Source organism: Arvicanthis niloticus, chromosome 22 (genome assembly GCF_011762505.2).
Source record: "Arvicanthis niloticus isolate mArvNil1 chromosome 22, mArvNil1.pat.X, whole genome shotgun sequence".
NCBI classification, from domain to species: domain Eukaryota; kingdom Metazoa; phylum Chordata; class Mammalia; order Rodentia; family Muridae; genus Arvicanthis; species Arvicanthis niloticus.
In genome coordinates, this window is record NC_133429.1 from 1,828,982 (window position 1) to 1,849,106 (window position 20,125).

Sequence of the window (20,125 nt, forward strand, 5' to 3'; positions counted from 1 at the left end):
TGGGTTACTTACTTTGTTCACCTTGGGACAGGGGCACTGTCCCAAACGTGTCTCAGGAGAAGGCAAGGCTATTGGAGCACCAACTTACAGCCTTCCCCAGCATGCAGTTGCCTGAGGACACAGAACTGGGCAGGCTCTGTCACCTCCATGCCCCCTCCACCCAGCCCCCACACAGTGTCCTTTGGGTTATTAGGAATATCTCTGTATGGTCAGGCACTGATGCCTGCTGTAGTCTTGGTCTCAGTATGTGACAGGCCTGTGGCTCACTCACAACTCAGGCATCTGACCCAGATCACCAGAGACATCCTGCTGTGCTCAGCCCTCTATCTCCTAACCGGCGGCCCATGTCTGCCTAGCCATGTCACTGTCATCCCAGATGAGACTAGGGACTGTGTCAGTGAATGTTGTTGGTTTGTCCTGTTGCCTAGACACACCAAGATGCTGTCTGCAGTGGCCAAAGTCCTCTAAGAAGACAGATTGGTGCCATCCACCATCCGATGTCATTGGTCACCCTTAGGACTGAGGGAGTTTGCAGTTGTCCCCACCACCCAGCTCCGGCGTGCTGTCTGCACTCTGTCTGGGACTCTGCAGGTCTGACACTGACCTCATCCTTTCCCAGCACCTACCCACTTCTTGTCTTGAGGGCTCTATGGACTCCAGGGACCTCCCAGAGCTGACCATGTGCTGTGTGTCCTGTGTCTCACCCATGCTCCCTGAGAACCGTGTTCTGGAAGTCCCCTCCATAGCAGAGCGGTGTCCATTGACCTTACCGTCCATTTCCAGAAATGGAAAGATTTACTTATTATGTTGGACTTGGTAGCACATGTCTTTAATTCCAGCACTTGGGAGGCAGAGGCAGGAGGATCTCTGTGAGTTCAAGGCCAGCTTGGTCTACAGAGTGAGTTCCAGGACAGCCAGGGATACACGGAGAAACCCTGTCTTGAAAACAACATTTTTTAAAATTGTGTCCAAGCATAGGAGTGAGTCAGAGCCAGGGCCACAGATGGCTTTGATTTCCCACAAGGACTGGGAACCAAACTCAAGCCCTGTAAGAGCAGTATGCATTTTCTTTCCATTAACATTTAAAAAGTATGTGTGAAGCCAGGCAGAGGTGGCAGCATGCCTTTAATCCCAGCACTTGGGAGGCAGAGGCAGGCGGATTTCTGAGTTCGAGGCCAGCCTGGTCTACAGAGTGAGTTCCAGGACAGCCCGGGCTACACAGAGAAACCCTGTCTCGAAAAACAACAACAACAAAAAAAAAAATATGTGTGAGTTGTATGCCTGTATGTGTGTCTATGCAACACGTGCCTGATGTGTGCCAAAGGCCGGAGGCACCATTGGAGCCGCTGGAGCTGCCGTATGCTTCTGGTGTTGTGGAGGATCCACCAGAGAAGACAACTCAGGTTTTATGGGCCAGTGATAACACTACAGTCTCTGCATGTGTCGACCCTAGTGTAGCCTGGAGCCTTCCTCAAGGTGAGTTTTTTAAGCACAAAACCACATCCTGAGGTGATATACCTCAGTTAGCAAGAACAGTTAGCCAGACAACAAAAGCTAAAAAAAACAGGTTAGTACTTTTAGAAGTGTTCCCCCAACTATAGACTCTGTGCTTTAGTTTTGTCAGGTGGTGCTGTCTATGTGCTGACTTTATAGCCTGAATGATACTTCCATTATGGAGTCAGTTTTGCTAAGGTCTAGGGACATGTTACACTGGGAGTTAAACACAGGTCCTCTACAAGAACAGCCAGTGCTTTTAATCACGAGCCATTTCTCTAACCTCCAGTTAACATTTTAATTTAGCATACAAAACAACGGATTTCAGGAATGAAGTCTGGAGACGGCTCAGTGGGTAGGATCACTGGCTGCTCTCTCAGAGGACCTGGGTTCATGGCGGCTCACAACTTCCTGTAAATCTTGTTCCAGGGCACCAACACTCTCTAAAGGCCTCCAAGGGTATCAGACATTAACATGGTGCACAGACACAAAACATGTAGGCAAAACACTAATACAATTTTTTGTTTGTTTGTTTTCCGAGACAGGGTTTCTCTGTGTAGCCCTGGCTGTCCTGGAACTCACTCTGTAGACCAGGCTGGCCTCGAACTCAGAAATCCGCCTGCCTCTGCCTCCCAAGTGCTGGGATTAAAGGCGTGCGCCACCACCGCTCAGCTTACAGATATTTTTTGATTCTGTTCTTTTTGTTGTTGTTTTTAGTTTTTTTTTTTTTTTTTTTTTTTTTTTTTTTTTGAGACAGGATCTCACTCTGTAGATCAGATTGGTCTTGAATTCAGAGATCCCACCTGCCTCTGCCTCCTGAGTACTGGGACTAAAGGCTTTAAAATTTTTTAAAGATTTTTAAAGATTTATTTATTTATCTTATGTATATGAGTACATTGTAGCTGTCTTCAGACACACCAGGAGAGGGCATCAAATTCCATTACAGATGGTTGTGAGCCACCCTGTGGTTGCTGAGAATTGAACTCGGGACCTCTGGAAGAGCAGTCAGTGCTCTTAACTGCTGAGCCTTTTTGTTTTGTGGGGTTTTGGGTTTTTTGTTTGTTTGTTTGTTTTGTGTGTGTGTGTTAGTGTGTGTGTGTGTGTGTGTGTGTGTGTGTGTGTGTGTGTGTGTGTGTTTCCTGATTAAGAGAACTAGCTGCTCCTGCATTGGTCCTGGTTTTGGTTCCCAGCATCCATACTGCCCAGTCCACACCCTCCTCTCTCTCCTGCTCCAGGGGACCTATCAGCTTTTTCTGACTCCTGTCCTTTGTGAGCACACATGTGGCATACAGTCAGACACACATGTGCTTATAAATAAGAATAAAAAAATTTAAATTAACTAATAGATGGGTATAGTGGCCACGCCTTTAATCCCAGCACTCAGGAGGCAGAGGCAGGCGGATCTTTGTAAGTTCAAGTCCAGCCTGGTCTAGAGGGTGAGTTGGTGAGTTCCAGGACAGTCAGGGCCACACACACACACAGCCTGTCTTGGAAACGAAGATGATGGTCAGTCCTGGCATGGGTGAGTCCCTTGGTTGGATCTTCTGCACCCATGTGAAGCGAGTGCTGCGGTGCAGCCCCACTGGCACTTAGGAGGCATTTACAGGAAGATCCTGAGATCAGTACAAGAATCCCTTCTACAAAGTCCAAAAGGAAAAGAAAAACGCAGGCTTGAGAGACCCAGGATTAGGCCAGGAGTCCCCAGTCACGCGGAGAACAGTGTGGACTTTAGCCTGCCACGCTGACCCCTGGTCCCCAACTCATACCCTGGTCCTTTGGCAGGCCTGCTGACCTCAGCTTAGAGTCATTCAGCTACCCTCAGCTAAGGGGCTGGAGAGATGTTAAGACCACCGACTGCTCTTCCAAAGATCCTAAGTGAGTTCAATTCCCAGCAACGACATGGTGGCTCACAACCATCTGTAATGGGATGTGATGCCCTCTGCTGGTGTCTGAAGACGGCCACAGTGTGCGCATGTACATAAAGAAATCTTTAAAAAAAAAATGGCTAAGGAGGCTCAATACCAACAAGCGACTGGCTGGAGCTGGCTCCGACTGGCTGGAGCTGGCTCTGAGTTCTCTCTAAGCCCCTTGAATACTATTGGCCCAGCAGCTGGGCCCCACCTTCGGCACAGAAGAGGAGGTCTGGAAAGGCAGGAGCAAATGTATTGCCTGGCAACAGTTGGCTTCTAGGTATCAAGGACTGCAGATTGGGTTGTGGACCAGCATGGCAGGGCACATGTTGATTGTACCTTCCACAGGCCTGTTACAATCGGGACACGGACATCAAGCCTGGATCCACCTCCTGCTAGCTGTCTTAGATTCTTTCTCTATGGCCTGGGCTTAGTAAGGCCAGGCTGGCTGCAACGAGTGACTGCCAGTTTAGGAACTTAGAGGGCCAAAACTGGTCATCTTACGTGACTAGAGGTCACATCTGACAAGGGTTAAAAAATAAGGTCAGCATGGCCAGGCTGGTCTCTCCTGAGGCGCTGGCACTGTGCGGAGAGATCAGCAGCCTTGTTTCCTCCATCTTCTCCAGCCGCAGCACAGTCTCCCTGACTCTGCTGTGAGCCTTGGTCTCCCTTTGAGGAGGACCCCACAGTGACACTGGGCTCCCAATAATTCATGATGGTTCAAGTTTCTCTGCTCAAGCCCCAGGAGGTGACGTGGCACACCCCTCTCAGTACCTCATGGCACTGTAAAAATTACAGTCCCCATGCAAACTCCAGGTTCTGATGTGTGACACCCTAGGTCCCTGTCAGCAAGAACCAGGTGTCCAAGGTCTAGGCCTCCTGAAGCCACTGGTGTCCTCAGGACTCAGTCAGAGGAGGTAGAGAGAAGGACATGGGTCTAGCCAGTGACTGGTTCACCAGTCACTAGACACATTGCTGGCTTTGAACCAACTGCTGAAACAGTCCTCCTCACCGTACCGTACAGCCTCTGTTACTCCCTTAGGGACAGTGAACACAGAGCTGGACTCCAAAGGAGGTGGGCCTTGTGTGGTGTGATCTGGTCAGGAGGACAGGGCCCTAAGGCTGCCAGGATGTTCACAGCCTGGTCAGACTTGGCAGCCACAACTCCCTGGCCACACCCGGGCTTCTCCCAACACCCAACATAGAACACTGATGTGCTCGGGTCCTGTCCTTACTCTGCCCAGTGACTGGGACAGTGAAGTGGCAAGTTTGGCTTGCTTGCATGCCTGTCACCCCACTGGGCACACTCACCGGGCTGTTTAGAGGAGTGTTCTTCCTGGAGGCTCAGAATACATTCACCAAATCCTACCTCGGCCCTAGGTGGTTATTCTGATCCTGGAGTGCAGGGTTGTGGGCTCTTCCCAAACCTCCTTCATGTTTATGGCTCTGTATGGGGTCCCCTGAGCCTGGTGTGACAGCTTTACCCCTCCCCCAAGGGTATGTGGGGACTTTGCAGCAGTCCCAGCACCCGTTCCACGTTCCACAAAGCTGTGTAAAAGGTATGGCACTGGGCACTGACTCGCACTTATGCATGTGGGCAGAATGCCTGCTGAAGCCACGGAAGGGAACACAGTCGTACGTGGAGGGTGATGGGAACAGAAGGCAGACAGCAGAGGCTGGGGGGATGTGATGGCCCATTCCTGTCATCCCAAAGCAGGAATGGCCGAGGCCATGGGAAGCTTGACACTGGACTGAGCTACAAAGCCCCTGTCTCATAAACAAAACAAACCAACAAACAAAAGACACTAGGTGGGGGTGTGGGGGGTGTGGGGGGGAGGAGCCCCTGCCTAGGATCCTCCAGTGAAGAGGTTTGGGACTGGGCTCAGCTATGAGTTCTGCCCAGCAGGTGGGAAGGTCTGGGTTCCATTCCTAACCCACTGGCAAGGAAGGCAAGAGATCCCAGGAGCCAGCCTGGTAGGAACTGGGCCTTGTGGTGCAGGAACTGAGGCTGTCTGCCTGGGGCCCCACCACAGTTCCTGTTTTTCTTCCCTCTGTAAGATCTCCCTAAGAGTTTGCTTGAACCTACAGCTCTGGTGGTCCTAGTTGGGCCTAACACCTTGGACAGTCCTAAGCCCTTTCAAAGGTTGGCCACAGGCCGGGGCGGTGGTGGTGCACACCTTTAATCCCAGCACTTGGGAAGCAGAGGCAGGTGGATTTCTGAGTTCGAGGCCAGCCTGGTCTACAGAGTGAGTTCCAGGACAGCCAGGACTACACAGAGAAACCCTGTCTCAAAAAAAACAAACAAACAAAAAAAGTTGGCCACATCCTGTGGGAGCTTGGGGTTGGGTAAGCCTAGGACAATCCCCATCTTTCCTGCCTGTCCTGTCCTGGCCATGTCTGGCCTTTACTCTGGCTAGACCAAGTAAAGGACACCTGGCCAGCCACTCCTAGTCTGAAAAGACAGAGGGAACAGAGGGTACCACACAGGCTTCCTGCAAGCACTCATTTCCAAAGAGCCAGTGACACCCTCCTGGTGTAGAAGCTGAGCCAGTAGGGGAAGTCAGGCCTTCCTGTCACCCCAGCTCCCAACCCCCATGCTGGGGAGGCCTCTGAGAGTCCCACACCACTGGGAGCCTGGCTTGTAAACAGGTGGCTGGGGTAGAGACTTGACTGCAGCTTGGCAGCTTGCCTGGGCATGGCAGGGCAGGGCTGAGTGAAGAACTCTCAGGCCCTGCCTGGTGCCTACAGGGTGGACGTCCCCTTCCTGTTCCTACTGGCTGCCCTTTCTAGATAAAAGCATGGTAAAAGGCGGTTCCCCTCTGAGTAACCCTGTAGACTCCAGGTGACTATTTGCAAGTTGGAAGACATCCTTGGCTGTCAAACTCACAGAACTGCTTGCACAGAGTTTGCACAGTTCAGGGGCCACATACCCCAATTCTGAAGGTTTAGCCTTGTGCCTGGGGAGGCCTCTAGGAAGAAGAACCCAGTGTCCAGCCACAGCTTCTTACCTCCCTGGGCTTCCTCGCCTCCCTCTTGCTAACATAGGGCTCCTGGCTGGAGTTGTGAGGGCACTGGTCTGGATTAGGGCAGAGAACTGCCACCTTAATGGGCTTTGCAATTTGACTTTTTTTTTTTTTTTTTTTTTTTTTTTTTTTTTTGCATCTGAACTAAGCTGCATGAAACAAAATAGCTTAGGGCTAGTTGCTGCCATCCCTGTGAAGAGCTGACCCAGGTAGGCCACACTTGAATGTGGGTGTCAACCTCCTGAGTCAGCTGCATGCCAGAAATTTTTATATTATTTTGAGTTGTTAGCTTGAGATAGGGTCTGGCTAGGTAGCCCCAAGCTACAGAGACAGGCAGGTCTTGTGGACACACACATTCACACACACAAACACACACACACACACACACACACACACACACACGCTACAGCTAGCACACAGATGGAAGCTATTTCTCTTATATGTGTCCCAGGAATGGGCTCAAGTTATATTTGGTTATATATTCTTTAACAGCTGAGTAGAAACCCTTGTTTGCCTGCCAGGAAATGATTCTTCTGACTGCCTTGGGCTTCAGTTCTGTCCTCTGCCCAAATCTGTCCTGGTAATAAACCTTGTGCAGGCATGACAGTCTGAATTAAAGACAAACATTTCTGCAAATGCAATCACCAACAACGACAGTGAGGTTTGGGAGCCAGACCGATGACTCAGAAGCTAAGCAAACCTGTTACTCTTACAGAGAACCCAGCATCCACATCAGACACTGTAACTCCACCTCTCTTCTGGCTTTCCAGGCACCTAGATGCATACGGCACAGTCACGAGTGCACACAAACACACAAATAACTCCTTGAAGTTCATGAGGTGGAGGAAGGTGGTAAAAACTTGTAGACCCTGGAGAGGGGAAAACCTCTTTGTGCACAGAAGCAGCCGAGGCAGCAGGCACAACGCAATCTGATTGTATCCGAACCCGAATCAGGGATCCCTTCTAAGTAAAACTAGGGCGGGCTTGGGCACCCGGCTCAAGGGTAGGGACCAGAACCTGCGGCGCCTAAGTTTGCGGGCCAACTGTGAGACGAGAAGAAGGCGGCCCTACTGCCCAAACTGAAGCCTTCAGTGCCCTTCTGCGCAGGCGCGAGCGACTCAGGACGCGGCCCACGTGCCTCTTTATACAGCCCCTCCCCCAGCAGGGTCACGCAGCAGCATTCGAGTATCTTTCCACGCTCCGCCCCACCGTGGGAGCGCGCAGTCGCACTTGAGGCTTCGCGCGCCACATCCCTTGGCGTCTCCCCTCCTCCCCCCTCCCCTCCCCAACCCCTCCCTCCCCACTCCACCCCCTCCCCACTCCACCCCCTCCCCACTCCACCCTCCTCCCCAACACCCCCCCCCGCGCCAGTTTGAAGTGCGCAGCCGCAGTCGGACTCGCCTACAGGCTCAGTGCGCAGCTCCACTCGGTTCCTCGCTAAGCTCCGCCCCTTAAGCGGGAGTGCGCAGCCGTGTTCTGCATCCTTCGCCGGGCTCGCAGCGACCCTCGACGCCCCTGGAAGCTCCGCTTCCTCTCTTCCCTGAGGAGGGCGGAGACTGGCGCGGAGGGGCGGGGCAACTCCGGGACCGCGCCTATAAAGGTTGGCGCGCCGGCCGCGCGCGCGGCTCCTCTCGGCGGCAGCGGCCCAGTGGAGGGGTCCGCGGTGGCGGCGGAGGCGGAGGCGGCGGCGGTGGCCGTGGCGGCGCTGTTCCCCGCACAGTCCTCGGAGCGGGGTCCGGGCTGTGCGAGGTGAGGTGACGGCGCTGCGACCCCGGCCGGTGTCCGACCCGGTGAGCGTGGCGCCAAGGGCGACATTCTCCGAGGGAGGAAGGAAGCCCAGGCCGGGCGCGGGAGCTCCGCCGAGCCCCGGCCGCCTCCGCCGGGCTGAGCGCCCCTCTCAGCCTCGGTCCTTTGTCTCCTCCGCCCGCAGGGTCGCCTCCCAAGCCGCCCCCCGGGCCCCGCGTCCCCTCCCCCGCTGGCGGGGCCCGGACTGAAGATGGTGCAGAAGAGAACAGCCGAACTTCAGGGCTTCCACCGTTCGTTCAAGGTGAGGGGTCCTGTCCGGGGGTCCCATTGCGGTGGCGGGTGTGACGGATAAGCAGAGCCCACCCGGTAGGCCGGTGCAGGGCCTGGGAGGGGTGCTTGCATTAGACTTCTGTGCTGGAGGTGGTGGGGGTCAGCAGGCCGCAGCCCCGTCCGCAGCCAGCCGTCTAGTAGCTCTCTGTTCTAGGACCCCCCACACCCCCAGCCCCAGGCTTGTGATTGGTGGCTCTGTGCCCCTTGCAGTCAGCCTGATCACCGTCCCCTCTTATCGTTTGTTTCCCTGTGTGATCGTAGGCAATCTAGTGTTTCTGTTCCTTGCAACTTTCAGGCCTGCCCTGTGCTGGTTGGGAGAGTCAGTAAGCTGCAGCCTTGCTTCTAGCTGCCTACTAACTCTTCATGAACTGCCCAGGCTCCTCTGTGGCCGTGTCCCTTGCAGTTTCTCAGCCTGGTCTCTCCTACTTCTGTATGTGGTCTCGGGTGAACTTTACATTTGTCCTCTGCAATATGCGCTTGTTGTAGGCTCCCACTGTCCCCAGCTGCCTAGTAGCTCTCTCTTCCAGGACCCACTCCGACCCCTGATTGGTGGCTCTATGTCCCTTGCCATCAGGCTGCTCTCAGCCTTGTGCTTCCTACCCCACTTTCTGTATGTGGTCCCACACTTTCTGTGTCCTCTGGGTTGGCCTTGTTCTGGATGGGAGCATGTCAGCAGGCCATAGCCCTCTTCTTAGCTACCACTGCTCTCACTTTCATGAGCTCCCCTAGGTTAGCTTGTGCTCAGTGGTGGTATGTTCCTTGCAGTCTCTCAGCTTCATCTCTCCTACTTCTTTATATAGTCCCAAGGAAACCCTGTGTCTGTCTCTAGTCTCGAGCTGCCCTTGTACTGGTTGGTTGGGGATCAGCGGGGCTGAGGCCTCGTGAAACCCTTTGGTACATGGGTGTGCTTTGCCCACTGCAACCTCCACACTTGGTGGTGGCCTGTGGACACCTTCTCTCAACACCCCAGGCCCAAAGTGTTGCTTCCTATTAGAACAGGAAGTTTCTGTAGTGTTTTACTGGTGGCTGGTTGAGTCTTATCTTAGATGAGTGAATCTGGGGGTGGTGAAGGTGGGCAAGTGCTAGGCAGAGCCCCCTCCTTAGGGCCTGTCCTAAGGGATGTAGTGATGTCAGCCTGCTCACCCCACCCAGAGGCTGGATTATGTAATGGCTTCCTGGAGCAGGGACCTGTTGCCCTGTGGAGAAGGCAGGATTATATATGTGTGCACGCCTACACCCCTGTGGGAGGGGCATGCAGATAGGAAGAATTCCCAGGCCTGTCCAGCCAGTGCCTGGGCCAACCGCCCCACCCCTGCCCCAAATGCCTGTTGTCCTTGGCCAGCTTGCTTTGGGGCTGAGCAGGAATGAGAGATGGATCTGAGAATGTCACCTACAGTGTTGTTTTGCTCTCCTGGGGCTTTGTGTGAGCCTAGAGGGTCAGCAAGGCTGCCAAAGCAAACCCTAGCTTTCTGGATGGTTCGAGCTGCCTCCTGCCAGGCCTGCTGACTCAAGGCCCTCAGCCAGACCCAGGGGAGGCTGGCTAGACCAGGCTGGACTGCCCACACAGCACTTGGGACTGCAAGCTACCCTCTGCATGGCCGCTGTGGGGAGGCCTGGCTGGTAGGCGGCCTTCAGCTCTAATGTCAGAGGCTCGTTCTACTGGGCCTGTCACCCTTATAAGTTTCCCAGAGCTGGGGACAGCTGCTTCTGTCCCTGTCTCTCATCGTGACAGTTTACCCAGAGGAAGGTTACCAGGCTGTGGCCATGGAGCAGGTGCCCTGGCTAGCCTTTGGTCTCAAACCTGATTTACCCTTCCTTCTCGTAGCTCATCTACCCCTACCTTGTACACCACAGGTGGATGCCCTGGGCCTTGCAGGCACCAAGTTTTATCAGAGCACTGGGGTTGTGTGCCCTCTTCCCCTTTTGTGCCAGCCTACTAGTGGTGACTCTCTGCTGGGGCAGAGCAGCTTGCAAAGTGTGCCCGTGTTGCTCTCCATCTGTCTGACGCTGGGCTCCAGGTGTCTGCTGTATCCCCTTGGGGTCTCCCTAAGGTTTTGTGGAGAAACTTTTCTCTCAGACAACCCTCTTGTTAGCCCCTCCCGCTGGACATCCAGAAAGGAGTGTGACTCAACCCCCATCCCCACATCCATTTACAGCCCATGCCTTGTTCTCTGGCTGGGTCGCTCCCTCTGAGGCCTGAGTTTGCTTCAGTCTCTCAACTTGCACACCACACCACCAAGGTGGCGGCAGCAGCCATCATGAGGAAGTGTTTTGTTTCAGCATGCTCCTGTTCAAACCAGGTTTCTCTGGCCTTCAGCTCCCACCTCTCCTGAGCAGTCTTAAGGTCTTCCACATGTCTGACGGCTGGGTCCTTTGGTGTCCTACTTGAACTATAGGTATGAATTTGAACCCTGGTCACCCAGAGAAGGATCCTTAAATATTGCAGGCTGTGGACGTGGCATGGCCTTGTATGTACTCTCAGGCCAGTGGGTGTGAGCCTTGCCTGAGAGCCCCCTTACTAGTGACTGCATGTACTAAATTGGTGGCCCCTGGGGAAGGCAGTCCTCCAGAGATAGGAGGTTTTGGATACATAGAACAAGTTGAAAGGGTCCCTGCCCCTGACCTCCAGAGCCTCCCCGCAGTCAGGCACTGCATTTACATTTACTGGAGAGCTTGCAACATAGGGAGGAGAAGTGGTGGTGTCCCATGCCACAGGGAAACTGAGGCCCAAAAGCCAGGGGTGTTGTCCTGAGATAACCTAGGAGGCTGTGGGAAGACAACCTGGCAGCCCTGCCCCAGGCTCTCCTGTCGCTGCCCCACCTTTGATCTCACGCCTGTCCTGAGGTCAGCCCTCAGTCAGCTGGCTGGACAGGCATTTCCCATGCTTCCCATAAGCAGAGGAGGCCGGCCGTGTGGCTTAGACTTCCTGTCAGTCAGCCCCAGGCTGGAGAGGAAGGTCACGTTCCCCACAGTCAGGAGACAGGATCCCTTGGTGCAGTGGACATGCCTGGGTCATTCTCTGTGGGGTGTCCCTGGCCTCCTCCTACCCCATACCAGTAACAAGAGCAGGTGACAGCCACATGGCCCACTGTCTCCTAGTAAAACTAAAACCCCTGTGTCGGGATTCTGTGGACTCCAGGGGACTGCCTCCCACAGTTCCCTGCCACTGAGGCCCTGAGACAGTGAAAGCCCGTGTGTTGGGTAAGGAGGGGTCAGTCACAGACCGCTGCAGCCTGCATACCTGTCGGGTGCCCAGCTGTTCTTGGTCCCAGCACTGTGGTGGAGTGATCATCTGTACAGGTTGCTGCATATTTGGGGCATTCTGGGAGAACCAGCCTGAACATGTTCCCCTTCAACAGGGGCAGAATCCTTTCGAGCTGGCCTTCTCCTTAGACCCCACCCAGCACGGGGACTCTGACTGCAGCCCACAGTGTGAAGCCCGACCTGGTGAGCCCACAGGAGGTGGGCAGGACATGGGGGGTTGGGGTCTCTGGAAAAGTAGGCTAAGCCAGACTATATACCATCTGGGTCTCTGTTCTGTGCAGACATGCCTTCTAGCCAACCCATTGACATCCCAGATGCTAAGAAGAGAGGCCGGAAAAAGAAGCGCTGTCGGGCTACTGACAGCTTCTCAGGCAGGTTTGAAGGTGAGCCGCAGAGAGGTGCTGCTTCTCTGGGGAAAGGACACTGGGCTACTCCCTCACCTCTTCATTTGCATCCCAGATGTCTACCAGCTGCAGGAGGATGTGCTGGGGGAAGGCGCCCATGCCCGTGTGCAGACCTGTGTCAATCTGATTACCAACCAGGAATATGCTGTCAAGGTAAACTGGGGTCTTCCCCCCAGAGACCAGTGGCCTTTGAGTACCCAGATGACAGCTTCAGAAAACCAGTGTCTAAAAATGGCCCCAAGACTTGTGACTCAGGCCACCCTGGGAATCCAGGTCAGACCTAGAGTCACAGAAAGGCACAATGACAGCTGGCTCTTGATCACTCCATGTTCTGGAGGCTTGCAAGCCCTAGCGTGGCTATGGAAAACTGGAAACTTATGTCAGTGGCCATGCTGGCCCACCTGTTTCTAAGGCCGGCCTCTGCCTCTAAGGATAACTGACCTAAAGCTTACAGAAGTTGAAAAGCTGGCCCAGCACTGACGTCCTGAGGTGCTGTGAGATTGGAGAAACCAAGTGCAGATCCCCAAATGTGTCTGTCACTCCTGGTTAGACCTAGAGCCCTCCCAGGCCCTGGTGTAGCCTACTGACCCTGTAGGCCAACCAGTCACCCCCATGTCCAGGGAAGCCCGGTGACCTGTCTAGGAGGGCCAGCTGCCCTGGTTAGTGGCTTCTGCATCTGAGGGTAACAGGAAGAAGCAAAGGAAAGAGTTGTATCTTGGAAGTTAGGGTGTCAGAGCGGTGGTCCCTGTCCCTGGGCTCCTCAGGCAGGTACTTGGTTGACAGCTTTTCTCCTGTTGACCCTGCAGGGCAGCCTTGTCAGGAGGACAGTAGCCCAAGCTACTGGGGCTTCCCACTGCTGGGCCAGAGTGATGGCTTTCAGGAAAATGGGGTGGGTAGGGGGATTCCTGGTGTTGTCCTCAGTAGTCATTGACACCTGAGGCACTGAGAGGTGATGACAGCAGCACAGGAGAGTGAGGATAGAGGCTGGGGTGGCCGGTGGACATTAAAAGCACTCAATGGCATAGGTCCCAGAGGGGACCCCAGGGAAGGTCATTCTACTCCCAGGAGGGATAGAGGTTTCTGTGGAGCTGTCCCCAGTCTCTTCAAAGGTAAGGTAGATTAGATGACCTACCGTGTTTGGACCACCCTCCAGATCTGGCTCTTAGTGAGGGAAAGCCCCATGCTGGAATGGGTGTTTATTACAAGTTAACCAGGACACTATCCTGCCCTCTCCACCTGCTGAGTTAGGGGCTGTTAGGGTGTCCACCTGGGGAAGGGAGAGCCAGGGGTCCTGGGACCCCTTTGAGCGCAAAGGTTCTACAGGGACAGTGCCTTCTAGGCCTTCTATCTACTGGGTACAGTGGAGCTGGCTGGCTTCCTGAAGTTTGAGACCACTGGTCTAAACCAGACCTCGGCCCATAGTGCCAGGTGCCCGGTATGGTCTGGAAAACAGAAGGGAAAGCTTGGTGTACTGTCTGGGCCAGCAGCCAGGTGTCAGAGTGCCACCTTGTTGATGGGTCATGTGAGAGTTGACACTGCTTGGCCCTGCCCTGCTGGGGCAAGGGTAGCAGCCACCTAGAGGAGGGGGTTCTGGGGCAGGATAGAGAATGGCTGCTTCCTCTCTCTTCACCTGAGCTATTCTGACTGAGCAACAGGGTAGCCTGATGACACTGTAGTCTGACTTCTAGCAAGTTCCAGGCCCAGGGCTGCAGAATTCATACCGGGTCCAAGTGGCCTGTGGGCGGCTTGCTGACTCCTTGCAGGCGGCATCTAGGCAGCTTCTCAGGTGCCGTGTCGTGTCCCTCCCTGTATTGTAGATCATTGAGAAGCAGCTGGGCCACATCCGCAGTAGGGTGTTCCGGGAAGTGGAGATGTTGTACCAGTGCCAGGGACACAGGTAAGGAGGCCTGTCAGGGACACAGGTAAGGAGGCCTGTCAGGGACACAGGTAAGGAGGCCTGTCAGGGATACAGGTAAGGAGGCCTGTCAGGGACACAGGTAAGGAGGCCTGTCAGGGACACAGGTAAGGAGGGCTGCCCAGGCCATCTGGCCAGAGCCCATCACCTCAGCAGGGCATGGGCTGGGCTCAGAGAGGAAAACAGGCTTTCTGTGGCCACGTGGCCCCATGAGGGTGTCACCTTGCAGGCTGGGCAGCAGGTGCTGGGGCCCTCAGAGGGCCTCAGTTTCTTTTCTCTCTCCTCCCGACTCAGGAATGTCCTAGAGCTGATTGAGTTCTTTGAGGAGGAGGACCGTTTCTACCTGGTGTTTGAGAAGATGCGTGGCGGTAAGTACTAGTCGGGGAGGACTCAGGGTGGGAGCTGCGGACCATCAGGGCCCCAGCTTTGATACAGGCACTAGGGCTGTACCTCCCTGTCCCAGTGGTCACAGCCCAATTTTGGGCCCAAGGAGGCCCTGGGCATCCCTGATGGAGTGAGGCAGTGCCAGGGGCTGGCTGGTCTATGGAGGTGACCTAGCTCTCCCTGGCCTGCACAGGGTCCATCTTGAGCCACATCCACAGAAGACGCCACTTTAACGAGCTGGAGGCCAGCGTGGTGGTCCAGGACGTGGCCAGTGCTCTGGACTTCCTGCATAACAAAGGTGTGGCAGGGGCTGTGGGGCCCCCCCTCAGGCCTGGTTGCTTTAGAGGTACCCACACCTAACCTCCCTGCTCCGCCTCCCCAGGCATCGCCCACAGGGACCTAAAGCCAGAGAACATCCTGTGTGAGCACCCCAACCAGGTGAGGCTGCCTGAGCAGCACCCCACCCAGGCTGCACTGCCGTTCCCTGCCAGGCAGCAACGGGTAGAGGGTGTGCGGGCCGGTTCCCATGGTTCCTGTCCTGTCCTGTCCTATCCTGTCCTCAGGTCTCGCCAGTGAAGATCTGCGACTTCGACCTTGGCAGTGGCATCAAACTCAACGGAGACTGCTCCCCCATCTCCACGCCAGAGCTGCTCACCCCGGTGAGGGGGGTAAACTCCGGGCAGGCAGGCAGGCAGGCACTGGGCTCAGGCTTCCCCTGCCAGCTTGGCCTTCCTTCCGCTTAGCAACAGCTGCTGGTTGGCTGGGCGGGGCCTGGGGTGTGGTCAGCACCATCACCTGCTAGTTGGGGGTGCATTGGCAGCCTTTGATTGGCTGGAGGTGGGTGTCTGTCCTGACATGTGCCTGCCCCACAGTGTGGGTCAGCTGAGTACATGGCCCCTGAGGTGGTGGAAGCCTTCAGTGAGGAGGCCAGCATCTATGACAAACGCTGCGATCTGTGGAGCCTGGGCGTCATTTTGTACATCCTGCTCAGTGGCTACCCACCCTTTGTGGGCCACTGTGGCAGCGACTGTGGCTGGGACCGCGGGGAGGCCTGCCCTGCCTGCCAGGTATGCCCTACCTGAGTTCCCTCCCCTCCCTTCACTAGGCCTTGTTTCTGGGCTCCCTGGGATGAGAAGTGAGGTGCTAAACCAAGGGTCCCCAGGCCCAAGCCATTTCCTTTTCTGAGTGCTGTGTGTGTGTGCGTGCGCGCACCGTGGGAGAGCCTGGTGTCTGTTGAGGTGCCCCGGGGACGGAGTCACGGGTATGGGCAGGTGTGTGTGTGCGTGTGTGTGTGTGTGTGTGTGTGTGTGTGTGTGTGTGTGTACACCAGCGAATGAAACTGGAGTCCTGCAAGAGCAGCAGTGCTCTAAGCACAGAAGAGTCCCCTGTGTGACTGTCCCCATCGTCCGTCCCCCATACTCTGCCCCTGTGCATATCACCACCCCACTACCCTCCTTAGGCATCTAAATGGGGCCAGGTCTGTTCTGGGGTGACCTTCCCACCTCCGCCCCCAGAACATGCTATTTGAGAGCATCCAGGAGGGGAAGTACGAGTTCCCCGACAAGGACTGGTCCCACATCTCCTTTGCTGCCAAAGACCTCATCTCCAAGCTGCTGGTCCGAGATGCCAAGCAGAGGCTGAGTGCTGCCCAAGTCCTGCAGCACCCCTGGGTGCAAGGGGTGAGTGAGCCTAGGGGTCTGAAGAGGAGTACAAGGGTCACCCCTACACTTCCGCTAGCACCGGGTTTTGGAACAAGCATGCAAGAAGGGTCTAGCATTGTGCGTGGGAGTAGTCCCCAGTGGGGCTTCTGAGCCCCTTCCCTTCCCAGCTGAGAACTCAGCCTTCCCGCTCCCTTGGGAGACCCCGCCCCTCCAGGCAGCTTGCTCTTTCCGTGCAGAGTTGGTATCCCTGAGAGGCACCGAGCTGGCATGGCTCACACTGTTCTGGGGACAGTCTGCAGGGGCGTATGGACACACGGACTGGGGACCTGTGTGGGTGGGTCTGCCTATCATGAACACTTGGTCAGGCCCCTCAAGTGCCATCTGACCCCCCGGCCTCTTCTTCTTGCAGTGTGCCCCAGAGAACACCCTACCGACACCCTTGGTTCTGCAGAGGTGAGGCCTGGGATCTTGGGACATGAAAGTATTTGGGTTTTTATTTTCCTGGGGAACCAGGGCTCTTGAGCCATAGCCCTGCATTTCCCGGGGGGTACGTAGCACTAAGCCCCTGAGCCTAAGTGGGGACCAGGCTCCTGAGCACTGTGATGTAGGAGGTGAACCAACAGCTCCAATTTGGTGTCCTGGTACCTGGAAGGCCTGGAGTTGGGGTGAATACCCCAGAGGGCTGCAGAGAAAGGTACACTTTTATGACAAGGACCCATCCTATCCCCAGGAACAGCTGTGCCAAAGACCTCACGTCCTTTGCGGCTGAGGCCATCGCCATGAACCGGCAGCTGGCCCAGTGTGAGGAGGACGCTGGGCAGGACCAGCCTGTAGTCATCCGAGCTACCTCACGCTGCCTGCAGCTGTCCCCGCCCTCCCAATCCAAGCTGGCCCAGCGGCGCCAGAGGGCTAGCCTGTCGGCCACCCCTGTGGTCCTCGTGGGGGATCGCGTGTGACCCCCACTAGCCCCTTGTACATATGCCCCTGCCCTGTGGGGCCTGAAGGCTAGGGACCTGGACACCCCACCCTTTGCCATCCCAGGTGCCAGCTCAGCTGGATCCTCTGGGGGTGTAGGGATCTGTTAAGAGGGGTGTCTTCTTTTCTCCCTGTCCTCACCCTGCCCACTTGGCTTTGTTTTGTTTGTTTTTCTTTTGCCGCTATTGAAAGCAAGTGCCCCCGGAGGAGGGCGGAGGGTTCAGGCCACTCGGCCTCCACCCCACGATGCTCGCCCGTCAACTGTGAAGGTCCTGCCACCTGCACCCCACCTCCACTCCAGCCATTCTGCTGTCTTCCAGGGCTGGGGATCTCGCAGGGTCAGCACCCCACACCTCTCCCCAGCCCTCAGTATTGTCAGGGACAGGCCCTCCTGGTGAGCAGTGCTGTTGAGCCTCTCCTCACCAGAGCACCCTTAGGTCTAGGGGGCGGGGCTCCCTCTGTTGGATAGAGACCTCTGGGGTGCAGGTGAATGGGAACAGTGCACTTAATTGACCCCTAGTCCCCATCACCCACCTGCAGTGTCCCTTGGAGGGTTGACAATCAGAAACCCCTCCCAGGCTGCTTAGCTCCTTGCCCTGGGAGAGGCCTGCTGCTCCCAACCCCGCTTCCGAGGGGCAGAGCTGTGGGGGACCCTGCACCCAGCCAGCTCCACCAAGGCAGGAGAGGTGCTGGACAAGGCTCACATCAGCAAACATGGGGTCCCCATGTGTCTCCCCACCCAGGGCACCTGAGTGCCCCTTCTCAGGGCTCAGCCTGACCAAGACCGCGTCCTGCCCCTTGGACTGGAGGACCTAAGCTCTCCTAGCTACTTCTTACCCAGAGCTGAGGCCAGACCAGGGGCTTCTCACTTTCCCTCTGCCCCCAAAGGGCAATGGCTCAGGTGTGCCTGCTTTCAGGAAAGGGTCAGAGCTGCCTTGGCCTCCCTCTGGACACACAAGGGAGGCTGGGAAGGGAAGCAGTGGCCTGCAGTGCCCAGCCCTAACTGCCCAAGGCCTGTAGACTGTTCCTAGCCCAACTACTATGCAATACGACTTCCCATTTTCTCCATGGCCCTGCTGGTCGGGGGCGGCTGCCAGGGGCCAGGCCTCCCTGCCCTGCAACTGCTCAGGTGTCTACAGGGCAGCCCCTGGCCTCAAAAATCCTTGGTCAGGATTGTTTGTTGAGTTTAGTTTAGGCTTTTAGGCTTTTTTTTTTTTTTTTTTTTTTTTTTTTTTTTTTTTTAAAGAAATAATTTGACTTGCTTCCCTGTTCTTGAAGAGTACTTGAATGTCAGGGTCCGGTGGGTGGGGGCCTGGGACACCCACTGCCCAGCAGCCTCCGCCTTCCTCCCTAGTCTCATAGGATTGTCACAATGGAGGTGACATGCCTTCTCCAGTCCTGCCCCACTGTCCCACCTGCCTCTGTGGACACATTTCCAAAGAACCCCTGGAGGGTGGGGGGCTCCTAGGCACTTGAGTTTTCCCTCAACGGTATGACTCAGCCCCCTGCAGGTTCCTGAAGCAACCTGACTGGACAGTGAGCAGCATTGACCCCCCCCCCAAACAAAAAAAAAACAAAAAAAACAGGGCTGTGATTTCCTCAGTCCCTCCAAACCCAACCTGGAGGATGGGTCAGACCCCTTAACTGTGAATGAGACATGATCCTGGGGTGGCTTGTCCCCAACCCATGCTGACTGACATCTAAAAGCCTGTTGTAGAGTGGGGACATGCAAGCACTTTGAACTCCATCACACCAGGTGAACTGACCTCTCCGGACTCCCTTCCCACCAACTGTCAACGCCAGGATTTTGTATTCTGTTTTGTAAGGATTTAATAAAAGTCATTTAAAAATCTGTGCACTGACAGCAGCAGAGGCCAGCTGCCCACAGGTTTAGAGTCGCTGGTGCTCTGGGCTCCTGTACACCCCTCTGGATTTGTCTCAGGGAGGTGACATCACTACAGCGGAAACAAGGCTACAGAAAAACAAACATAGGGCGGGGACCCAGGGGGCGTGGTTTCATTCCCGTGGGAGGGTGGTCTGGGGGCGTTACACTTAGGGTGTGGCTGGCTCCAGAGTCTCCGGAAGCCCAGGCTGGCCTCCTGTGTAGTGGATGAGGACCTGGAATTGCTGACTATTTACCTTCTACTTCCAAAGTGCTTGGGTGACCAAGGTCCAAGGTGCCCAGGCTTGAGCTAGCATGTGGCTCTGGACCTGTGTGTCACCCAAGGGAGACCCAGGTGGGAACTCTACCGCACTGCCAGAGGCCTGCAGCCCTGAGTATCGCTCCCAGAGTCTCGAACACCAGGATTTCCCCGTCTCTCCATAGACAGCCGGAGAAGAGGGAGGGCTCCGCCAGCTTCAAGAAAACCACGAAAATAAATTCTCGTGCAGCCAACCTCTCCTAGGACGAGCTGTTCTTGGCAGGCAGCAGAGGGCAGAGAGCGGTCACCGCCCAAGCTGCCCCGGCCTGCTGGGGCGTGGTGCCACCTGGGAGGGTTAGAGCTTGTCATGTGGCCCCTGAGCTCAGGGAGCCTGGGAGGGGTGGGGTCTTGGCACAAGCCAGCTCAGTGGATAGAGAGGTGCCCAGCATGGCTGAAGCACTGTTTTAAAAAAAGGCGGGCCTCTGATTGGCTGTGTACACGACCACCTCAGTTGTGATTGATTCCGTGGCCCCCAGAAATTACCCGCTGACCTCCGCACCCGCATTCACATTCCGCATTAAGTAAATAAAAAAATAAATGTGCTTTGCTGGATGGCGGGGTGGGAAACAGTCAGGCCGATCTCTGTGAGTTCCGGGCCAGCCGGTCTACACAGTTGGACACTGTCTCAGAAAACAAAAAAAAAAACGGGTACAGTGAGTAATTTCTTGTGAGACTGTGAGGACTCTGAGTGGGCACCCCACCAGCACCCCTGTGGACTCAGGTGTGTAACGTGTACAGCATGCCAGTGTTTCTGAGGCTGACCGGGATCAGCCAGACAGACACACAAAAATGTGCACATACCTGCACTGGTCAGTAGA

At 55.6% G+C, this 20,125-nt stretch overlaps 1 protein-coding gene across 1 annotated transcript; it reads left to right on the top strand.

Moving 5' to 3' along the window:
* Positions 1-8,032: 8,032 nt before the first annotated feature.
* On the top strand, positions 8,033-18,960 carry Mknk2 (MAPK interacting serine/threonine kinase 2). The gene is made up of 14 exons (XM_076919400.1): positions 8,033-8,217; positions 8,358-8,474; positions 11,863-11,950; positions 12,049-12,150; positions 12,227-12,324; positions 13,989-14,068; positions 14,381-14,454; positions 14,664-14,768; positions 14,853-14,908; positions 15,034-15,129; positions 15,343-15,537; positions 15,985-16,149; positions 16,541-16,584; positions 16,862-18,960. The coding sequence occupies exons 2-14, from the start codon at positions 8,424-8,426 to the stop codon at positions 17,085-17,087; spliced, it is 1,380 nt and encodes a 459-aa protein (XP_076775515.1). The 5' UTR covers positions 8,033-8,217; positions 8,358-8,423; the 3' UTR covers positions 17,088-18,960.
* The last annotated feature ends 1,165 nt before the right edge of the window (positions 18,961-20,125 follow it).